Source organism: Aquarana catesbeiana, linkage group LG11 (genome assembly GCF_042186555.1).
Source record: "Aquarana catesbeiana isolate 2022-GZ linkage group LG11, ASM4218655v1, whole genome shotgun sequence".
In the NCBI taxonomy this organism is placed as follows: domain Eukaryota; kingdom Metazoa; phylum Chordata; class Amphibia; order Anura; family Ranidae; genus Aquarana; species Aquarana catesbeiana.
Genome location: NC_133334.1, coordinates 255346735 through 255368974, shown reverse-complemented (window position 1 = coordinate 255368974; position 22240 = coordinate 255346735). Strand labels below are relative to the sequence as shown.

General features: G+C 43.1%; 1 protein-coding gene across 2 annotated transcripts in view; it reads right to left on the bottom strand.

The window, feature by feature from the left end:
• Positions 1-1367: 1367 nt before the first annotated feature.
• Positions 1368-22240, bottom strand: part of LOC141112687 (mixed lineage kinase domain-like protein) — a 74423-nt gene continuing 53550 nt past the window's right edge. For both annotated transcript variants that reach the window (XM_073605692.1, XM_073605691.1), the window contains 4 exons: positions 10962-11101; positions 7881-7930; positions 5841-5999; positions 1368-2255 (listed from right to left, as the gene is read on the bottom strand). In XM_073605692.1, the coding sequence (XP_073461793.1) occupies positions 2191-2255; positions 5841-5999; positions 7881-7930; positions 10962-11101 (414 nt within the window). In that variant the 3' untranslated portion in view covers positions 1368-2190. The remainder of the gene's footprint in view (positions 2256-5840; positions 6000-7880; positions 7931-10961; positions 11102-22240) is intronic.

Below are 22240 nucleotides of genomic sequence, written 5' to 3'. Positions count from 1 at the left end.
GGTCATGTGAGTCTGGTGAGTGGGCTGTGTGTCTGGTGTTGGTGGAGGAGATCATTAAATCATTGTGGTGTGGAACTGATAAGAAGATAGCAGTCAATTTACCATCTATTATGTACCATTTGCATCCAGTTGGAGACACCTGGTGGCTGTATGTGGACATTGCACAGAATAAACTTTATTGAGCACTTGTTACTTATTCATTTTAAGCATTTGTCTTGTTTTTAAGGTTTAATATATTTCATAATTAAGAAACGCGGCTATAAAACAGATATCTATCATTTATAGGTTTCTTACCTCACAACCGGCAGCTCTGGAATTAATTTGTATATATTTTAGCACCAATTTATTGCGCAGGTTAAGGGAGTATTCCTAATTTTGTCACACTTCCTACAAAGCAGCCCATCATTCCTTCCCATAACCAGCCTGTCATTCCTTCCATCAAAGCTGCCCCTTACTGTACACCAGCCTGTCATACCTTTCCATAAACCCATCCACCAGCCCTTCTTACAAACCAGCCTCCCGTTCCTTTTCATAAAGCTGCCTGTCTTTTCTTCCCGTAAACTATCATATTTTTTTTCCTTCCATCTCTCTTGTAGTATTTGTATCTTCCGTTATTATTTCTTTTCAAAAGTTTCCAGGAAAACCTTGGCCTTGTTAAAATCAGGAGACCATATTCGAATGGAATGCTGTTTTTTCTTGTTATTTGACAACAATCAGGGAACGTAACACCCATGCATGAACCAATTATGTTTTGCAAATACATGATTTGGCCTCTTCCTGGGGCCAGTAAGATGGACATACAGTCTGTGTCGTGCAGCGATTTCCCCTCATCTCTGTATTATAAAGAAAAAAAAACAAGGCCATTTTGTATAATAAATTTGTGTTTAAAAAATGATATCACACCATCAAATCTTCTTTCCTACTATTTATATATGAGGAAACAGCGTTATTGAGCAGCTCGGGATCCCGCAGTTATCATAGAATCCATGAGGTGATTCACATGCGTGGTTTGATAGAGCTTAAATGTGAGGTCACACACTCAGAGGGACACTGCAACACGTTTTAATCACTTCAATCAATGGATTTATATATTTATATCTAATAAGGACTTTATGATATTTATGTTGCACTGATAAATGGTCAGTGCATCACAGTTGCACTATAGCACTTATTTTTTCACTTTTTTGTCACTTTTTTTTTTTTACTTTAATGAACTTGGTTTTGTCTATTTTTATCATGTTAGTTTGATTTGTGAGATCTTGAAGGAAATTTCTTTGTTTTTTATGCATTTACACGGCTATATGGGACGTGATTATTGCCAGCAGCTGTCCAATTAATTTTCACTCTCAGTAGGTAGCTCGCAAGACTTTCACATTTTACTTATTATGAAGATACATTTGGATATTTTTCTTTAATGCAGACTATAAAAGTTTGACAAAGATTTGCTTTTTCAGACAAGTGTTATGAAAATCCGCCCCAAAAAGTTGGTAAATTATAGTGAAAAAACGAAAAAGGTCGGCACCATGAAAGCTCCTCCAAACTCCTCCACTGAAAAGTCTTTATAAATCCCTGATTTGTTTTCACAATAGAAATTGCTGGGTCGTCTGTTGGTAAAAGTGTGCAGCAGAATCATCCTGGACCACTTTATAGCTTAACAGAAGAAACCATCAGGTTGAACAAAGTTATCAATCCCAACCTTCTAGAACAGGGATATGCAATTAGGGGACCTCCAGCTGTTGCAGAACTACAAGTCCCATTGGGCATAGCAAGATTCTGACAGCCACAAGCATGACAACCAGAGGCAGAGGCATGATGGGACTTGTAGTTTTGCAACAGCTGGAGGTCCGCTAATTGCATATCCCTGTTCTAGAATGAGACCCTGAAGAGGGACATATTTTGTCCTTGTTGGAGCACGTTACTTTGTACCATAATGGGGTGGAATTGGCCATGTCACCTCCATTAGACAGAACATAGTATTGAACCTAGCCTTCTAGAATGTGACCTCGAGGAGGGACATTCACTGTCCTTGTTGGATGACTGTAGTCCGTACCATAGTGAGGTGGAATAGCCTGAAGAAAGTATTGATTCCAACCTTTTAAAATGAGACCCTGAGGAGGGACATTTGCTGTCATTGTTGTAGTCTGTTCCCATAGTAAGGTCCAAGTCTTTCTTGAGGTCACTGCCCAATGTCTACACCATCGTCTCCATCACGGGTTCCTGTGGCTCTGGCTCAGCAATGAGCAGATTGGCAATTTCTGAAAATACACAATGAACAATGTTACCAGATCTTACCAAACAGACTGTCCCCTGAGCATGGGGGGATCTCCTCATCCAACAGGCTGCCATATGGTGCAATAAAAACTGTTTATGATGACCAGACGGACCTATGGGCTTCTCCTGCGCAGTGGGATAGAACAAAGACTTGGGCAACAACTGACATGACATTTATTGATATTTGCTCTGTTCGCCTTTTGGTTTTTGAACTAGGTGGCAGGGGGAAGGATTAGAGGAAGTGAAAGCCGTCAGTGAGCGAAGGTCAGAGGGTGCCATAACTATAATACGTAAACCCTGGGGAAGTGGGATGGCGAAACAAAATTAAAGATAGAGAACAACTAGTGAGGAACAAATATGTACCAGTACAAAACTGAGAGGCATGTACACAAATGCCAGGAGCCTAGTTAACAAAATGGAGGAGCCGGAGCTGCTTATACACAAGGATTGTCAGAAACTTGGTTTGACATCTCACACAACTGGCTGGCAACTATCCAGGGGTATTTCTTGCATTGAAGAAACAGGGGGGTCGAAGAGGGGGAGGGGTGTGCTTCTATATTAAGAATGATTTACTGGTGAACGTAAGGGACAACATTACAAATGGGGCAAGGGGAGAGGTGGAGTCCCTATGGGTGGAACTTCAAAGGGAAGAGGCAAGCGGGACGATAATAGTAGGGGTTTGTTACAGGCACCCTAACCTGAAGGATGAGGAGGAGTTGGACCTCCTATCACATTTAGAAATGGCAGCGAGGCATGGCGATGTATTCATAGTGGGGGACTTCAACTATCCAGATATTTACTGGGCAGAAGGAAGAGCTCACTCATTAAAGGCCTGTCATTTCTCAAATGTCTTACAGGACAACTTCATGTCCCAACTGGTTGCTGTCCCGACTAAAAAGGATGCATTGAAGTGGTTGTAAAGGCAGAAGGTTTTTCATCTTAATGCATTCTATGCATTAAGATAAAAAAACCTACTGGATGCAGCAGCTCCCCTCAGCCCCCCTAGTACTTACCTGAGCCCATCTCTATCTAGCGGTGTTGCAGGAGAGACTCGGCTGCAGCACAGCACTCCCTCCTGATTGGCTGAGACAGCATCTGCGCCCCACTGGCTCCTGTTGCTGTCAGTCAGTGAGCCAATGAGGATAGAGAGGGGGGAGTGGGGCCTAGCTGCCGCTTATTGTCTGAATGGACACACTGAGCTGCGGCTCAGCTCTGGTACCCCCATAACCAGCTGTTGGCTGTGGGGGCACTCAAAAGGAGGGAGGGGCCAAGAGAGCCGAAGAGGGACTCGAAAAGAGGAGGATCTGAGCTGCTCTGTGCAAAACCACTACACAGAGCAGGTAAGTATAACATGTTTCTCGTTTTTTTGTGTTTAAAAATAACACTTTAGTATCACTTTAATTACAAATGATACAGATCTCATTTACAGATGTGGAAATATGGGACAACTTGGGAACCAGTGATCACAGAATAATTACATTCAGCATAAATCATAGGAAAAGGAGGCAAAAGGGGAGTACTAGAACACTAAATTTAAAAAAAAGACAACTTTTCTAAACTGCGCTTAATACTACAAGATATTAATAAAAAGAAAAAAACCCGCTTGATTAATAATGTAATACCAAATATTGATTAAGAAGAAAAAAAGGGAAGAAAAAAAGAGTCCAAAGAGCAGCAGCTTTTTGCGAGATACACAAAACCAGAATGGAGTAGAGAAGCTGCGCTGTTTAAAGGTTCAATCCAACAACAGCTTGTAGGTGTCAGGATAATAGATTAATGACAGTTCAAACAAATTCAAACACACACCCAAGTGAGCCTGATCAACGAATAAGTGCCACCACCTTATAAAAAACTTGCTTATCAGATGGCAAGCCTTACCAAGCAGATGGCTATAGCCCAACCAAGGCCTTTGCTTGTGTGGGAAGATCGTCTGGACATATGTGGATTAGATTGGTTGCCTATATTCTCCAAACACCCTGATGCCGTGGGACTCCGATGAACCTCAGTATCTCAGCGGTGTATAGGAGAGAAGACCAACCATAGCATATTATTGCTTCAATAGGTTTATTAAAAAAAACATAGTATAGCACTTACATTTAAAATGTATAAAAATCACGCTTGTTTAACAGAGCCGGCCAGCTGCAAAACAAATCCCGTCCTCCTAGTGAGACAGTGTGGTGACGTCAGCACGTATCCTCCTTCAGACGCGTTTCGTCATAGAATGATGAAACGCGTCTGGAGGAGGATACGTGCTGATGTCACCACGCTGTCTCACTAGGAGGACGGGATTTGTTTTGCAGCCGGCCGGCTCTGTTAAACGAGCACAATTTTTATACGTTTTAAATGTAAGTGCTATACTATGTTTTTTTAATAAACCCGTTGAAGCAATATTATGCTATGGTTGGTTTTCTCTCCTATACCCCGCTGAGATACTGAAGTTCATCTGAGTATAATTAATAATAATATTAATTGGGACAAAATCCTAGAAACATTGAACACTGAGGAAAAATGGGAGTACTTTAGGAACATATTAAATAAAGGTATTATCCAATGCGTTCAAATATTGAAGAGCGAAGGTTAAACCTGGGTGGCTAAATCATAATGTAAAAAGTCATATTAAGGAGAAAAATAAGGTTTTTAAGAAATATAAGGGAGAGGGGTCATTATTGACATTCCAACACTACAAGGAATGCAATAAGTATTGTAAGAGCTCAATCAGGGCGGCAAAAATAGACCACAAAAGGCACATAGTGGAGGAAAGTAAAAAAAAAAAAAATCCCCAAAAATTCTTTAAATATATTAATATTAAAAAAGTCAGGGCAGAGCACATTGGCCCCATAAAGGATGATCAGGGGAAGTTGGTTACAAATGACAAGGGGAAGGCAACTATTAAATGCTTTCTTGTCAGTTTTTACACAGGAAAAGGAAGGGTATAATAATCGAGACTGTAACATTAGTACCGCATCACAGAGTGTACCCTTGTTGCTTACAGAAGTTTGTGTCCGAATAAGACTTGGAAAACTTATTGCAAATAAATTACCAGGACCCGATTGCTTACACTTGACAGTCTTCAAAGAACTCAGGATATAGCCAGACTGCTATTCCTAATTTATATAGACAACATACTGACAGGAATGGTACCAGCTGATTGGCGAAGGGTCAAAAACCTATACTAACCAGTCAGTCTAACATCGATAGTATGTAAACTATTGGAGGGGATGATAAGGGAAAATATCCAAGAATTTGCTGCTAAAAACAGTATCATTAGTAGTAATCAGCATGGATTTATGAAAGGTTGTTCTTGCCAAACCAACCTGTTAACGTTCTATGAGGAAGTGAGCTGTGATCTGGATAAAGGTAGGCCTGTGGATGTGGTATATCTAGATTTTGCAAAAGCATTTGATACAGTCCACCACAAATGCTTCATTTCCAAACTGAGGTCTGTAGGCGTAGACCATATTGAGGGTTGTGGTTACATGTCCAGAAAAATGCTATCCGTTTTTATCTTGGTTTAGAAAACTGAGATTGGGTGTTGGGTACCCTGGTGGACTTTGTAGGCTGATACAAACCTCCAGCATTTGGGCGCTTCTGTGGGTCAATCTGCAGACAATCCCTGATAATGCCACATAGAACGGATGGGCAAGAGGTCGGTAGGCCGGCCTTGACTTCATCATACAGCTTCTGGTAAATCAACTCTGGGTTGCCATGAAGATCAGACAGGGAGAGACCTGAGGGATGAGATGGATTTCATCAGAGCTGAGATTGTATCACCATAAAATCACAAACAATATGATCTGAAATGTTGATGGAAGCCAGATCTGCTTGGATTGGATTGTAGAGTTTGTGGGTGCTTTTACATGTGACCGTTTCTTCCGAATAACTCAAACAATGGCAAGCATAGAATGCAGTCAGATACAGGAGAATCATACTTGATGGATCATATGTGCGTGTAGACAACCCATTGTACCTGACTACAGAGTGACAGGGAATGAGCTCTGCGTAATTCATAATAATTAAAGAGACCATGTCACCTGGCACAGCCGTGGTTCCCATCCAGGAATGGCAGCTAACTAGGGAAAAAGTTGCTGCCATTAGAAACATGAGGTTCCATATTCATCATCTTCCCACTAAAAAAACTAACGGAGAGAGTTGTGAAACGTTCAGCAACTAGCCTGTCCTGGAACTGGCACTGATGAGACCAGGTGACAGCTGACCTGATCCAAACTCCAAGCCTACAATTCCTTTTCACCACTTCCCCGCTGCCATATGGCGAATTCATCCCCTTGTGGCTACTTAAGGTCAGCTTTTTCATGAAGTGACATTGTTCTTGAAAGCTTTTGGTGATGATTGGGTTGCAAGCTGTTTGGACATAGGATGTGATTCCAGAGTCACCATTTCCGATGAAAGTGAAAATTAAGACCTACTAGATCACTTCACACTGGCCCCTTTTGCAGGTATAGCTATGTAAAACATTAAAAATAAGTGCCTATATTGTTAAAAAACGAGTAATACACGGTCTCACCTCACTCTACACATGCTCAGTTGCTCTCCATTTTTGGCATTGTGCCTGAAAATCAGAACCAATAGAGGCCGATCTGCTGACATGCTAAAGATTTACTGCTGCTTGGGGGTTCTGGGCTTCAGCAAAATGGCAGCCTTCCGCAAGGAGAAACAGGAGCAATGCTAGAAGCAATTTACAGCACACACTAATTTTGGTGGCGTAATTATTGATGTGGAATGTATGTTCCTTTTTAAAGAACATTATATTTTGTCAAGTTGTTATGGGTACAGTTCTGCTTTAAGCAGGGTTCCCTTAGAAAATTTGGAGAGCTCTCTTTAATTTCTGGGGCATTTCTTCACTGATGGACATGGAGCTCATTCCAGTCTGGAGACCCCTCTTAAACAGCTCGCCTATGCTGGAACCTGCAACACAACTGGAGCCAACAGGGGTCCCCACTGTGCCAGGTAACCGCTGACCTGCTCCAAAACCCTAACCCTACCTTCTTTTTCACCACTTACCCACTGCCATATGGCAAATTCTTCCACTTTGTGGCCACTTTAAGACAGTCAGCTTTTATAACTAGGCACCAGAATGTGCGAAACAGGTCACATCAATTTTGGAGACCAACAGATTGCAAGTTGATTGCTGGTTCACAAATAAGGACATTGCATCGTTTGGTTTTTCCGTACACAGATCATTATATTTTGTGGAAAAGTTCAGTGCCATGTTCGATGTTCTGAGATACGGAAAGACAACTTTCACACCTAACTCTCTTGCACCCTAACCTCCTTGCATTGCCATGGCACAAGTATACAGTATGGAGGCACACAACACTAGAGCTGGCCTCACCTAAGCACTTCCAAAATACACTAAAACCTTTTATCATTGGAAGAACAAAGTCTACCCATCCAGCATACTTATTTAAAAACATGTTCATGACAACAGTATGGATCCTTTTTATTTCTCCCTGCATGGTTCCTCTAGAATGTGGTGTAAATATGACTTTCCACCATTGGTGTGACAAATCTCGTTTGGTCAGTGTCAGTGGTTCATTACGATCAAATAGAAGACATGGAGCCATCACCATACTGTACAGCGCAGGACTTACCCTGGAGTGGGAGGGAGCCGGTAACTATCTCATAGATCACCACACCGAGACTGAAAGAGATACCAGTGAATTAATATGACTTCTAAGGTGCAATTATATAAAGATAACCAGAGTAATTGCTTTGCTAGTGTTTCCCACATTTTTGCTGTGCCATAAAACTTTGCTCTGCTTTTGTTGGAGGACACGGATTTTCTTTAGATCATCACCTACTGCAAAGTCGTTTCTACTTCTGCACTAAAAAATAATTACAGAGTCTGCACGGGAGAAGAGGTACAGGATCTCTGGAATCTGAAGGAGTTTTTGCTTCCCATAAATGTGCTGACTTGGAGCCATCAGATAGACTTCGCAGGACCCACTTCATGGAAGTTTACTCTCAGACAAGGCAATGGCAGTGATGTAAATAAAATATTGGAGGTTGACCAAGAGCGTGACCGCAGCGCTGGTAATATCTCACAACCTGGTTTGGAGAACACCAAAAAAATTGACACCTGGGGTTTCCCATTGCTGAGGAGGACCAAGAGTGTGACGGCAGCACTGGAGGCATCTTACAACTCAGGTTGGAGAACACCAGAAGATGAACATCTGGGTTCCCTTTGCTGGCAAATTTGTTGGAGGACTTCCAGATGAGGGCCCTCTCTCCCTGATCCAGACCTTTCCAACTAGACATGTGCAAAACAGAAAAATTGTTTCATTTGGATTCGTTATTTAAATAATTTGTTTAGTTCAAATTCAAATTTATTCTATACGAATTTTGGAAGACGGCTATATTCTTTTTGTTCTGTTCTGTTTTATTTTTTTTCTATTCTATTCTTTTATTTCCTATTCTGCTTCTTATTTTATTCTTTTCTATTCTATTCAAATTTATTCTATTCAAATTTTGGAAGACTGTTATATTCATTCTATTGTTTGTTCTATTCTTTTATTTTCTATGCTTTTCTATTCTGTTCTTTTCTATTCTGTTCTAATCTATTCTGTTTGAATTTCAGAAAATGGTTATATTCTTCCTATTTTTTTCTAGTCGATTTGTTTTGTATTCTATTTTTTTCTATTCTGTTCTTTTTTAATATGTTCTTTTCTGCACTATTTTAATTTATTCTATTCGAAATTTAAAGTTTGGAAGACGGTTATATTTTATTTTATTCTTTTATTTTTTTTCTATTCTATTCTTTCCTACTCTACTCAAATTTACATTGATTCTATTTGAATTTTGGAAGACAGTTATATACATTATATTGTTTTCAATCCTTTTATTTTCTATTCTATTCGAATTGAAGAAAGCTGTTATATTCTTTCGTTTCTATTTATTTTCTATTCAGTTTTTTTCTATTCTATTTTGTGCTTTTCCCTTCTGTTCTATTCTATTATTTTTTAAATTCTATTCTAATCTATTTGAAATTTAAATTGTGGACGACAGTTATATTTTATTCTATTCTATAATTGTTTTCTATTATATTCTTTTTTTTATTCTATGCATTTCTATTCATTTATTGTCTATTTTATTCTATTTTCTATTCTATTTTATTCTATTCTTGTTTCCTAATTCGATTTGAATTTTGGACGTACTTTGTTTTGTTCTTTTGGATTCGTTTAAATTCATTACTGTTGTAATGCTGAAATTTAGATACATCTGAATCTCGAATAGGGAAAAATTTGTACTAATTTTGATTCGGAACAAAACGAACCGCACACTTCTATTTCCAACTGAGATGGTCTACTTGTCAGTTTTCTACCCCTAGTATGTGTACTGTAGACAGAGCTGGTACATGACTCTCTGTCCAGTTCAGGATGTAAGCCACTTCCAGTGCTGCTGCTGCACTCTTTATTATCCCTGACATGGTTTATATTTGCCACTGCCATGGTGTTGTATAACTGCACCTCCACAGGGTGACACCCTCAGTGGGTGTGTCCAGTGAAGAGTCTATCTGATCACTTGGAGTTCCAGCATGTTGATGGGAAGCAGAAACTCCTTCAGTCTTCGAGAACCCTCAGTGGACTTAAGTCCCAGTACTCCATCCCAGTCATGTACTGTAGGCCTGTGTCTGTCATTACTATTTTCCAGTGCAGAGGGAGAAAGCATTTCCCAGTAGGTGATCATCCAAAGTAGAGCTATGTCCTCCAATAAACAAAAGAAAAAATATTATTTTTAACATGCATTCCTTCTCCAGCATCTTTCCATGTATGATATTAGGCAATCAAACTCCAAGTACCATTTAGCTATGTACTGGGTTCAATTAAAAGACTGGTTCACCTAACATTTCAGTTGTGGTTGGATGGGAGTAGTTAAAGTGGAGGGCCACCCTGGAAAAAAAAAATGCCACCAAAATTCCTAAAAAAAAAAAAAAAATTTGGAAAAAATTTTTTTTTTTATACTTACCTAAACCCTTGTTGCTAGGCAGGCTTTCTAATCTGCCTCTTCCTATTCCGCGGCGTGTTCTTCTCCTCGGTGAGGGGCCCCGTTGTCTTCTAGGAACTGTGTGTGTTCCCAGAAGACCACGGGGCCATTCACAGAACGCTGCGCCGTAGGAAACTGGCAGTGAAGCCGTAAGGCTCCACTACCTGTTTCCCTTACCTAGGATGGCGGTGCCGGGACCCGAGAGCCGAGGGACGGTTCGGCCTCGGGCGGCTGACATCGCGGGCATACGGGACAGGTAAGTCTACTTATTTAAAGTCAGCAGCTACAGTGTTTGTAGCTGCTGACGTTAAAAAATTTTTTTAGCTGGCCGGAATCCCGCTTTAAAGTATCACTTTTGTTTTTACAGTTTTCAATTACCGATGGGACAAATTACATGTAATACACACCTTCTTCGGTATTCTGTAACACTAGACTGGGTGCTCCCTGCTCCACCTTGGCACACAGCCACCTGACACTACAGCTAGGAGATGGCTACTTTGCTATCCAGCACCTGTCTCTGGCTGCCAGCACTTGGCCGAGGGCCCGAGGTTTTACTTATGATGGTCATATGCATAACAATAATCAATATATTGATCACAGATGTGATTGCAATCACAACAACTAAAACCTCAATGTAGTTGCCGTGCAAGTTTTCACTTAGACCCAGAAAATATCTGTCTGGCACCAACCTGAAGATCTCGCTGCGCTCATCATACTCCGCACTGGTCAGCACCTCTGGAGCGTAGTACGCCAGCTCCACCTCCTTCGGTTTCTTGTCAGGATTGCGTCTCATGGAACTCTCCGTCTTGGAGAATTCAAATCCTGATAACTGCAAGAAGAGCACAGGATAAAGGGCAAGTTATGAACTGTGAGCTGTCACACAACTCTGCACGTTCATAGAGACAGAGAACATTAAAAATGTGCAATAATTAGACTTTATTTTGCAGTAAATCATACCCAAGACAGGGACACCTAGGAACAGTCCAAGCGGCATTATTCTGCACTTTCATTGGTACAACAAGCCCAAAATTGAGCTACTAACTAAAACTCATGGTTAGTTCCTGACTAACAGGGTGTCTCGCAATGGGTTACCCAAAATAAACAGCTCTGGTGCCTTTTTAGTGTTCTTTCAGGATTCAAACTTTTCAACCAGCAGCAAAGCTCTCAGAGCAGAAAATGAGTCCTTCGGTTTACATATATAAAGGAGAAAGAGATCCCTGATCATCAGTCAGATAACAAATAAAGGACAGAGATATCCCTGATCATCAGTCAGATAACATACACTATATTACCAAAAGTATTAGGATGTCTGCCTTTAAACGCACATGAACTTTAATGGCATCCCAGTCTTCGTCCGTAGGTTCCAATATTGAGTTGGCCCACCCTTTGCAGCTATAACAGCTTTAACTCTTCTGGGAAGGCTGTCCGCAAGGTTTAGGAGTGTGTCTATGGGAATAATTGACCATTCTTCCAGAAGCACATTTGTGAGGTCAGGCACGGATGTTAGATGAGAAGGCCTGGCTCGCAGTCTCCGCTCTAATTCATCCCAAAGGTGTTCTATCGGATTGAGGTCAGGACTCTGTGCAGGCCAGTCGAGTTCCTCCACACCAAACTCACTCATTCATGTCTTTATGGACCTTGCTTTGTTCACTGATCCAAATCATTTGGTGGAGGGGGGATTGTGGTGTGGGGTTGTTTTTCAGGGGTTGGGCTTGGCCCCTTAGTCCCAGTGAAGGTAACTCTAAGGCCTCATGTACAATGCTGCTGCTAAATGGATGTTTAGGAGCAGTTGGGCATTTTTTTCAACTGCTCCTGAACTCTCCTCTATGTTATCTTATCAGTACATGTACACAGGGTCATTTAGAGTCGTTTCTAGGCAGTTGAGTTTAGAGGCCTTTTTTTGGAAAGCAAAAAAAGTGTTCAGACGCTGAGTTTAGAGGCATTTCAAGCGCCAAACGCTTCTAAACGCAGCTACACGTGGTAACTCGCATTTAGCTGCGTTTTGTTTACAGGCGTTTTTCATTTTTGACTATTTTTCAAACGCTTCTAAACGCAAACGTGGCAAAACGCGGCATGTAAACTTGGCAAAACAGACGTTTTAAACGTGGGTTACTATCTGTCAAGTTAAATCGTTCAGGAGAGGTTGTAAAAATGTCCCGTGTACATTAACCACTTGACCACTGGGCACTTAAACCCCCTTCCTAACCAGGCCAATTTTCAGCTTTCGGTGCTCTCACATTTTGAATGACAATTACTCAGTCATACAACACTGTACCCATATGAAATTTTTGTCTTTTTTTTCACACAAATAGAGCTTTCTTTTGGTGGTATTTAATCACCATTGGGTTTTTTATTTTTTGCGCTACAAAAGAAAAAAGACTGAAAATTTGGTAAAAAAATGAATTTTTCTTTGTTTCTGTTATAAAATTTAGCAAATTAGTAATTTTTCTTCGTAAATTTTGGCCAAAATTTATACTGCTACATATCTTTGGTAAAAATAAGTACAACTTGGTGTATATTATTTGGTCTTTGTAAATGTTAGAGAGTCCAAAAGCTATGGTGCCAATATCTGAAAATTGATCACACCTGAAGTACTGACGGCCTATCCAATTTCTTGAGACCCTAACATGCCAGAAAAGTACAAATACCCCCCAAATGACCCCTTTTTGGAAAGAAGACATTCCAAGGTATTTGATGATGCATGGTGAGTTTTTTTGAAATTGTCATTTTTTCCCACAATTCTTTGCAAAATCAAGATTTTTTTTTTCTTTTTTTTTTCTCACAAAATTGTCATATTAGAAGGTTATTTCTCACACACAGCATATGCATACCACAAATTACACCCCAAAACACATTCTACTATTACTCCCAAGTATGGCGATACCACATGTGTGAGACTTTTACACAGCGTGGCCACATACAGAGGCCCAACATGCAGGGGAGCACCTTCAGGCGTTCTGGAGCACCCAGGCCAATTCTGACATTTCTCTCCTACATGTAAAAATCATCATTTATTTGCTAGAAAATTACATAGAACCCCAAAACATTATATATATATTTTTTTTAGCAAAGACCCTAGAGAATACAATGGCGGTTGTTGCAACTTTTTATCTCGCACGGTATTTGCGCAGCAATTTTTCAAACGCGTTTTTTTTGGAAAAAAAACTGTTTTGTGCTTTAAAAAAAAACAAAACAGTAAAGTTAGCCCAATGTTTTTGCATAATGTGAAATATGAAGTTACGCCGAGTAAATAGATAACTAACATGTCACCCTTCAAAATTGCACACGCTCGTGGAATGGTGCCAAACTTCGCTACTTAAAAATCTCCATAGGTGACGATTTAAAATTTTTTACTGGTTACATGTTTTGAGTTACAGAGGAGGTCTGGGGACAAAATTATTGCTCTCGCTCCAACGTTCGCAGTGATACCTCACATGTGTGGTTTGAACACCGTTTTCATATGTGGGTGGGACTTATGTATGCATTCCCTTCTGCATGCGAGCACACGGACAGGGGTGCTTTAAAATTTTTTTTTTTTTTTTTTATTGTTCATTTTACTTTATTTATTTTAGTTTGACACTTTTTTCCCCCAAAAAAATTTTTTTGATCACTTTTATTCCTATTACAAGAAATGTAAACATCCCTTGTAATAGGAATATGGCTTGACAGGTCCTCCTTACAATGAGATATGGGGTCAATAAGACCCCGCATCTCACCTCTAGGCTGGGAAGCCTGAAATTAAAAAAAAAAACAAAAAAAAAAACGATCCTGGCTTTGATCGTAGCGGTGAGTCGGTAGAAGCACCGGAGGGTGGCGGGAAGGGGGGGCGTCCCCTCTCACCTCCCATAAGAACGATCAAGCAGTGGAACAGCCGCTATGATTATTCTTATGGTGTAGGGCATCGCCGGCTGAAAAAGCTGATATCTGAATGATGCCTGTAGCTGCTTCCATCATTCAGATATCCCGGCAGCAAAAAAAAAGGACATCATATGACGGTGGGCGGGAACTGGTTAAAAATTGCGGGGTATTGCGGAGTATTGCGGGGTATTGCGGAGTATTGCAGAGTATTGCAGGGTATTGCAGGGTATTGCAGGGTATTGCGGAGTATTGCGGGGTATTACAGAGTAGTGCAGAGTATTGCAGGGTATTGCGGGGTATTGCAGAGTAGTGCAGGGTATTGCAGGGTAGTGCAGAGTATTGCAGGATAGTGCAGAGTATTGCAGGATAGTGCAGAGTAGTGCAGGGTATTGCAGGGTATTGCAGGGTATTGCGGGGTATTGAAGAGTATTGCGGGGTATTGCAGAGTATTGCGGGGTATTGCAGGGTAGATTGCAGAGAATTGCAGGGTATATTGCAGAGAATTGCAGGGTATATTGCAGAGTATTGCAGGGTATATTGCAGAGTATATTGCAGAGTATTGCTGGGTATATTGAAGAGTATTGCAGGGTATATTGCAGAGTATATTGCAGAGTATTGCAGAGTATATTGCAGAGTATTGCAGAGTATATTGCAGAGTATTGCTGGGTATATTGCAGAGTATTGCTGGGTATATTGCAGAGTATTGCAGGGTATATTGCAGAGTATATTGCAGGGTATATTGCAGGGATGTCTGAGCATGGAGGTATGGATGGATGTGACTGCAATTGTCACTAAGCAGTGCTATGGGCACTACACATGCAGCCCACAGCGGTGCTGCCATCCGATCCCTCCCCCTCTCCTCGCACTGTACCAATCGGTACACAGAGGGGAGGGAGGAACCGGCGTCATGACATGATGCCGGTTTGTTTACATGTGATCACTCCGTCATTTGACGGAGCGATCACATGGCAAACAGCCGCGATCAGCTTACCGTGATCTGTGATGCACCGGGTCCTCTGGACCCAGCGGTCACGGAAGTTCTCAGGTGCGCGCCCCAGGGGCCGCGCGAGAGCAGGATTTTAGGAGGACGTCCATGGACGTCCACCCAGAACTAGCCGACTGCGCTGCAGCCGTCTTTCGGCTATGGCCCAGTCGGCAAGTGGTTAAGCCTTAAGGCGTTAGCAGACAAGACATTTTGGACAATTTCATGCTCTCAACTTTGTGGGAACAGGGTATTGCGGAGTATTGCAGAGTATTGCGGAGTATTGCGGGGTATTACAGAGTAGTGCAGGGTATTGCAGGGTATTGCAGGGTATTGCAGAGTATTGCAGGGTAGTGCAGAGTATTGCAGGGTATTGCAGAGTAGTGCAGGGTATTGTGGGGTATTGCAGGGTATTGCGGGGTATTGCAGGGTATTGCGGGGTATTGCAGAGTATTGCGGGGTATTTCAGAGTATTGCAGAGTATTGCGGGGTATTGCAGGGTAGATTGCAGAGAATTGCAAGGTATATTGCAGAGAATTGCAGGGTATATTGCAGAGTATTGCTGGGTATATTGCAGGGTATATTGCAAGGTATATTGCAGGGTATATTGCAGGGTATATTGCAGAGTATTGCTGGGTATATTGCAGAGTATTGCTGGGTATATTGCAGAGTATATTGCAGGGTATATTGCAGGGATGGCTGAGCATGGAGGGGTGGATGGATGTGACTGCAATTGTCACTAAGCAGCGCTATGGGCACTACACATGCAGCCCACAGCGGTGCTGCCATCCGATCCCTCCCCCTCCCCCTCTCCTCGCATTGTACCGATCGGTACACAGAGGGGAGGGAGGAACCGGCATCATGACATGATGCCAGTTTGTTTACATGTGATCGCTCCGTCATTTGACGGAGCGATCACATGGTAAACGGCCGCGATCATCGGCCGCTTACCGTGATCCGTGATGCACCGGGTCCTCTGGACCCAGCAGTCACGGAAGTTTTCAGGTGCGTGCCCCAGGGGGCGCGCGAGAGCAGGATTCTAGGAGGACGTCCATTGGACGTCCACCCAGAACTAGCCGACCGCGCTGCAGCCGTCTTTCGACTATGGTCCAGTCGGCAAGTGGTTAAGCCTTAAGGCGTTAGCAGACAAGACATTTTGGACAATTTCATGCTCTCAACTTTGTGGGAACAGTTTGGGGATGGCCCCTTTCTGTTCCAACATGACTGTGCACCAGTGCACAAAACAAGGTCCATAAAGACATGGATGAGCGAGTTTGGGGTGGAGGAACTTGACTGGCATGCAGAGAGTTCTGACCTCAACCCAATAGAACACCTTTGGGATGAATTAAAGCAGAGACTGCAAGCCAGACCTTCTCGTCCAACATCATTGCCTGTCCTCACAAATGCGCTTCTGGAAGAATGGTCAAACATTCCCATAGAGACACTCCTAAACCTTGTGGGCAGCTTTCTCAGAAGAGTTGAAACTGTAATAGCTGCAAAGGGTGGGCCAACTCCATATTGAACCCTACAGACTAAGACTGGGATGCCGTTAAAGTTCATGTGCGTGTAAAGGCAGGTATCACAATACTTTTGACAATATAGTGTATATAATGGAGAGAGAGATCCCTGATCATTAGTCAGATCACATACAGTATATAAGGGAAATAGAGAGGCGAGGGAGCCCCAATCATCAGTCAGATCACATATATAAAGGAGAGAGAGATCTCTGATCATCAATCAGATCACATCTACAGTACATGAAACTGTATCAGCGCACCAAGCCACTCTTCCAGATAATCATCTCTGAGAATGGAGCACATGATACGGTTTTAATGTGCTACTTCCAAAAGTTGGCACCCCCCATAGTCGAGCTGAAAATGGAGAAAGTTGTGGAAGAAGGCTTAGAGCGTTCCATCAGCGGGCACAGGGATGGCGACAGTCTTCTTGGCAGTGGCGGAATTATCAGGGTCGCACCAGTCGCATTTGCGACTGGGCCCTTGAGTTCCGCCACTGTAGGGGGGCCGCCGCCGCCCGGGAGATAGTCATTCACTACTGCCACTGATAACCCCCCACACCATAACTACTGCCAATGATACCCCCCACATCACCACTACTGCCACTGATAACCCCCCACACCACCACTACTGCCACTGTTAATCCCCCACACTACCACTACTGCCAATGATACCCCCCACACCACCACTACTGCCACCGTTAATCCCCCACACCACCACTACTGCCAATGATACCCCCCACACCACCACTACTGCCACTGTTAATCCCCCACACCACCACTTCTGCCAATGATACCCCCCACACCACCACTACTGCCACTGTTAATCCCCCACACCACCACTACTGCCAATGATACCCCCCACACCACCACTACTGCCACTGATTCCCCCCCCCCACACCACCACTGATACCCCCAACACCACCACCACAACTACTGCTGCCACTGATCCACCCCACCATGACCACTACTGCCACTGATCCCATCCCTCAACCACCATCCTTGCCACTGATACCATTCCCCTCACCACCACTCATCCCATCCCACCCCCCCAACCACCACCCTCGCCACGGATCCCATCCTCCCACCACCACTGCCACTCATTTCATCCAATGTCCCCCACCGCTGCCACTCATCCCATCCCATCTCCCTCCAACCATCACCCTTGCCACTGATCCCATTCCCCCCCACCACCTCTGCCACTCATCCCATTTAACCCCCCCACCACTGATCCCACACCCCCAACCACAACCTTTGCCACTGATCCCATCCCCCCTCACCGATGCCACTCATCCCATCCCCCCACCACCACCGCTACTACTGATCCCATCCCCACCCAACCACCGCTGCTGCCACTGATCCCATCCCCCCCACCGCTGCCACCCATCCCATCTCTCCCTCATCACTGCCACTCATCCCATCCCCCACCACCGATGCCACTGATCCTATCCCTCCCCCATCACCACCACTGCCACTCATCCCAGGGGCGTAGCTACAGGGGTCACAATTGCAATAGCGCACATGTTGCCCCTGAACACCTGGATGGGGGAGCATTTAGAGGAAAAAAACCCTCTATTTTTCTCCTGCAGCCACTAAAAGTCTGCTTCTCCTCTTCTCCTTCTGATAGGCATTAGGTGGCTGCAGGAGGAAAATGGAGGGGATTTGTTCCCCCTCCTATCCAGATCCTGCTGCCCCCGGGATCAGTGGGTAGGGCCCTGGCTGGAGGTCAGGGGGCCCTCCATGGTTTCTTGCACCAGGGCCCTGAAGGTTCTAGTTACGCCACTGCTTCTTGGAATCCGAGGGTGTACAGCCAGAAGACTGTCACCATCACTTTGTCCTCTAATGGAACACTCCAAGCCTTCATCTTCCACTTTGTGCATTTTCAACTCGACCATGGGGGGGGGGGGGGGACAACTGTCTGCAAGGAGTGCATTAAAACCGTATAGTGCACATGTGCCTTTTTAAGTGCTGAACATCTGCAAGAGTGTGGTCACTTCTTCCATGTCAGACCTTGAACTTTTGGGACATGCCCTGTATAAGGGGGAGAGAGAACTCTGATCATCAGTCAGATCACATATACAGTATAAAGAAGAGAGAGAGCTCTGAACATCAGTCAGGTCACAGCTGAGGCTAATAATGAGAACTGGTTACAGGTAAGATGTGGACTTCGGAATGGAGGTTTTATCCCACTCAAAGCTCTACAAAGTCCTTGGGCTCCAGGACCCAGAACAGAACTTGTTACATTTTGTTTTCTCCATGGCAGTCATAAACTCTGGAGCCCCTCACCAAGTGTTTGTGAGACACCTAGGTGACACATATACACCATCCACAATCCTACCAGCAAATTCCTCACAATATTAAATCTACAATTTCATAGGAGATGATACATAGTTACATAGTTGGTGAAGTTGAAAAAAGACACAAGCCCAGCCTATGTGTGTGCTTTTATGTCAGTATTACATTGTATATCCCTGTATGCTATGGTCGTTTCAGGTGCTTATCTAATAGTTTTTTTAATTGTCTATGCTCCCTGCTGAAACCACTGCTTATGAAAGAAAATTCCTCATCCTTACTGCTCTTACAGTAAAGAACCCTCTACGCAGTTTAAGGTTAAACCGCTTCTCTTCTTTAGTGAATGGCCATGTGTCTTTTAAAATTTCCCTTTTGCGGAAAAGTTTTATTCCTATTGTGGGGTCCCCAGTACGGTATTTGTACATTGAAATCATATCCCCTCTCAAGCGTCTCTTCCCCAGAGAGAATAAGTTCAATGCTAATAATCTTTCCTCATAACTAAGGTCCTCCAGTCCCTTTATTAGCTTTGTTGCCCTTCTCTGGACTCTCTCCAGTTCCAGCACATCCTTCCTGAGGACTGGTGCCCAGAACTGGACGGCATACTCCAGGTGCGGCCGGACCAGAGTTCCTGTAGAGCGGGGGAATTATCGTTTTATCTCTGGAGTTAATCCCCTTTCTAATGCATGCCAATATTCTGTTGGCTTTGCTTGCAGCAGGCTTGCATTGCATGCCATTGCTGAGCCTATTATCTACTAGGACCCCCAGGTCCTTTTCCATCCTAGATTCCCCCAGAGGTTCTCCCCCTAATGAGTAGAATGCATTCATATTTTTGCCACCCATATGCGTCATTTTACATTTTTCTACATTAAACCTCATTTGCCATGTAGTTGCCCACCCCATTCATTTGTTCAGATCTTCTTGCAAGGTTTCCACATCCTGCGGAGAAATTATTGCCCTGCTTAGCTTAGTATCGTCCGCAAATACTGAGATTGAGCTGCTTATCCCATCCTCCAGGTCGTTTGGTCCCAGAACATATTGGTTCCATATTGGCTTTTCTTCAATCAGCTGGTACCATTCCAGTCAGTAGACTGTTCGTAAAAATTAGGAACAATGGTCTGGCAATTACTTGACTGAGTTCCTTAAGGACCCTCAGGTACAAGCCATCTGGTCCCGGTGACGTTTTTCAAGTCTATTCCTAATTATATCCCCTGTTAGCCATGAGGGTGCTTCCTGTGACGTGTCATGAGGATAAACCTTGCAGTTTTGGTTACTGAAGTCCCCGTTTCCCTCGCGAAGACTGAGGAAAATAATGAATTCAATACCTTCGCCATCTCTCCATCCTTTGTAGCCAGATTCCCTTCATTATTTTTTATGGGGCCAATATGATCTTACCTCCCTCTTTTACTATTTATATACTTAAAGAAGTTCTTGGGATTTTTTTTACTCTCCTCCGCTATGTGTCTTTCATGTTCTATCTCAGCCTCCCTGATTGCACCCTTACATTTCTTATTGCATACTTTGTAAACTTGGAATGCTGATGATGAACCCTCAGCCTTATATTTTTCGAAACCCTTCTATTTTGCTTTTATATGCATTTTTACATTGGCGTTAAGCCACCCAGGACTTTTATTAGCTCTTTTAAATGTATTTCCCTTATACCCTTATTTAATATGCTCTTAAAGCAAAGTTCCACCCAAAAATGGAACTTCCGCTTTAAGTGCTGGTGACCCCCTGACATGCCACATTTGGCATGTAATTTTTTTGGGGGAGGAACAGGTACCCTGTTTTTACAGGCACCCAGTTCCCACTTCCTCCCCTGGCTCTGCAGCGCCGAAAGGAAGTTCACCTCTCCCCCCCTCCTCCCTGCAATCTTCTGGGACACGTCACAGGTCCCAGAAGATTGCCCAGCCATTCACAGCACGCGCAGTGTGCACCTGGCTGTGAAGTCAGAGGAGGGGGGGAAGAGGGGCGAGGCTTCATGCGCCCGCATCGCTGGACAGTGGGACAGGTGAGTGTCTGATTATTAAAAGTCAGCAGCTACACTTTCTGTAAATTTTAAATAGGTGGAGCTCCGCTTTAAAGTACACCCATTTTTCCTCCGTGTTCTTTGTTCCTAGGATTTTATCCCATTTATTAGCTTGTAGCAAGGACAATAGTTTTTTTTTTCAAATATAACATTTTCTTTATTGAAGTTACAAAGAAAAGTAGTACAAAGAAGTACAACAATGGTCAAATTTGACAATTTAACAAATATAGAGGTCTTCACCAAAGATTCGCATTTAGTCTCCAGGAAGAGTAACATATCCTAGGGCAAACAAGAGAAAGGGACGTGGTAGCTCATCATATAAAACATTTTTCATATGTCCCACACAGACCACAGTCCTTACTATCGATACAACCGACTATTCGAAGACCTTAACAAAATAGGAGGGAAGGGTTGGCCTCCCTACAACTGAAAATAAGACCAATAGTTAAAGAAAAAAAAGGGGGGTGAAAAGATAGGGGGGTGGAAAAGAAAAAAAAAGCGGGGGGTGAATATTTGTTCAACATAAGCGCAATGGACATGTCAAGAAGAGCACCTCATAGTTGGTCCACCGTAGCGCGATCCTTAAGAACCCAGTAAGGTCTGACCTTCGTCAGAAAAGATGAACATATTCCATAGTGACCACATTTTGGAATGTTTGTCTTGTTTGTGTTGGGCCGTGAGTACCAGATCTTCAAGTGATTTAATTTCCTCTACTTTGCGCAACCACACTGTGAGAGGCGTAGTTTGCTTCCATGTAGCTGGGATACACGACTTTGCGACATTGAGCAAATGTCTAATCATTGACTTTTTGTATGACCGCGCCGGGATTGTAATGGCATGAAGCAGAAAGAACCCGGGGTCCTTCTGGATTATGTGATCTGTAAATTTCTGAATGATTTTCTCAATTGTTATCCAGAAACGCTGTAGTGATGGGCAGGTCCAGAAGACATGAAGGAGTGTCCCTTTGTCTGTTTGGCACCTCCAGCACTTATCCGAAGTATTGGGGAAAAATCTATGTAACAACTCAGGTGTATAATACCACCAAGTTAAAATCTTATAATTTGTCTCCTGAATCTTTGTGCAGATGGACGACTTCAGAGAGAATGTAAGAATGTTTTGTTTTTGTAAGGCAGTGAAGGTACATTGTAGATCATTCTCCCAATTCTGCAGAAACAGCAAATCCGGTTATTCTGCCGGGGTATTAAGCAAAGTGTATGTTTTGGAGAGTACCTGGGATAATGTTCCTTGATCCCTACAATACTCTTCTAGGGTTGTCAGGTCACGTTTAAAATATGTG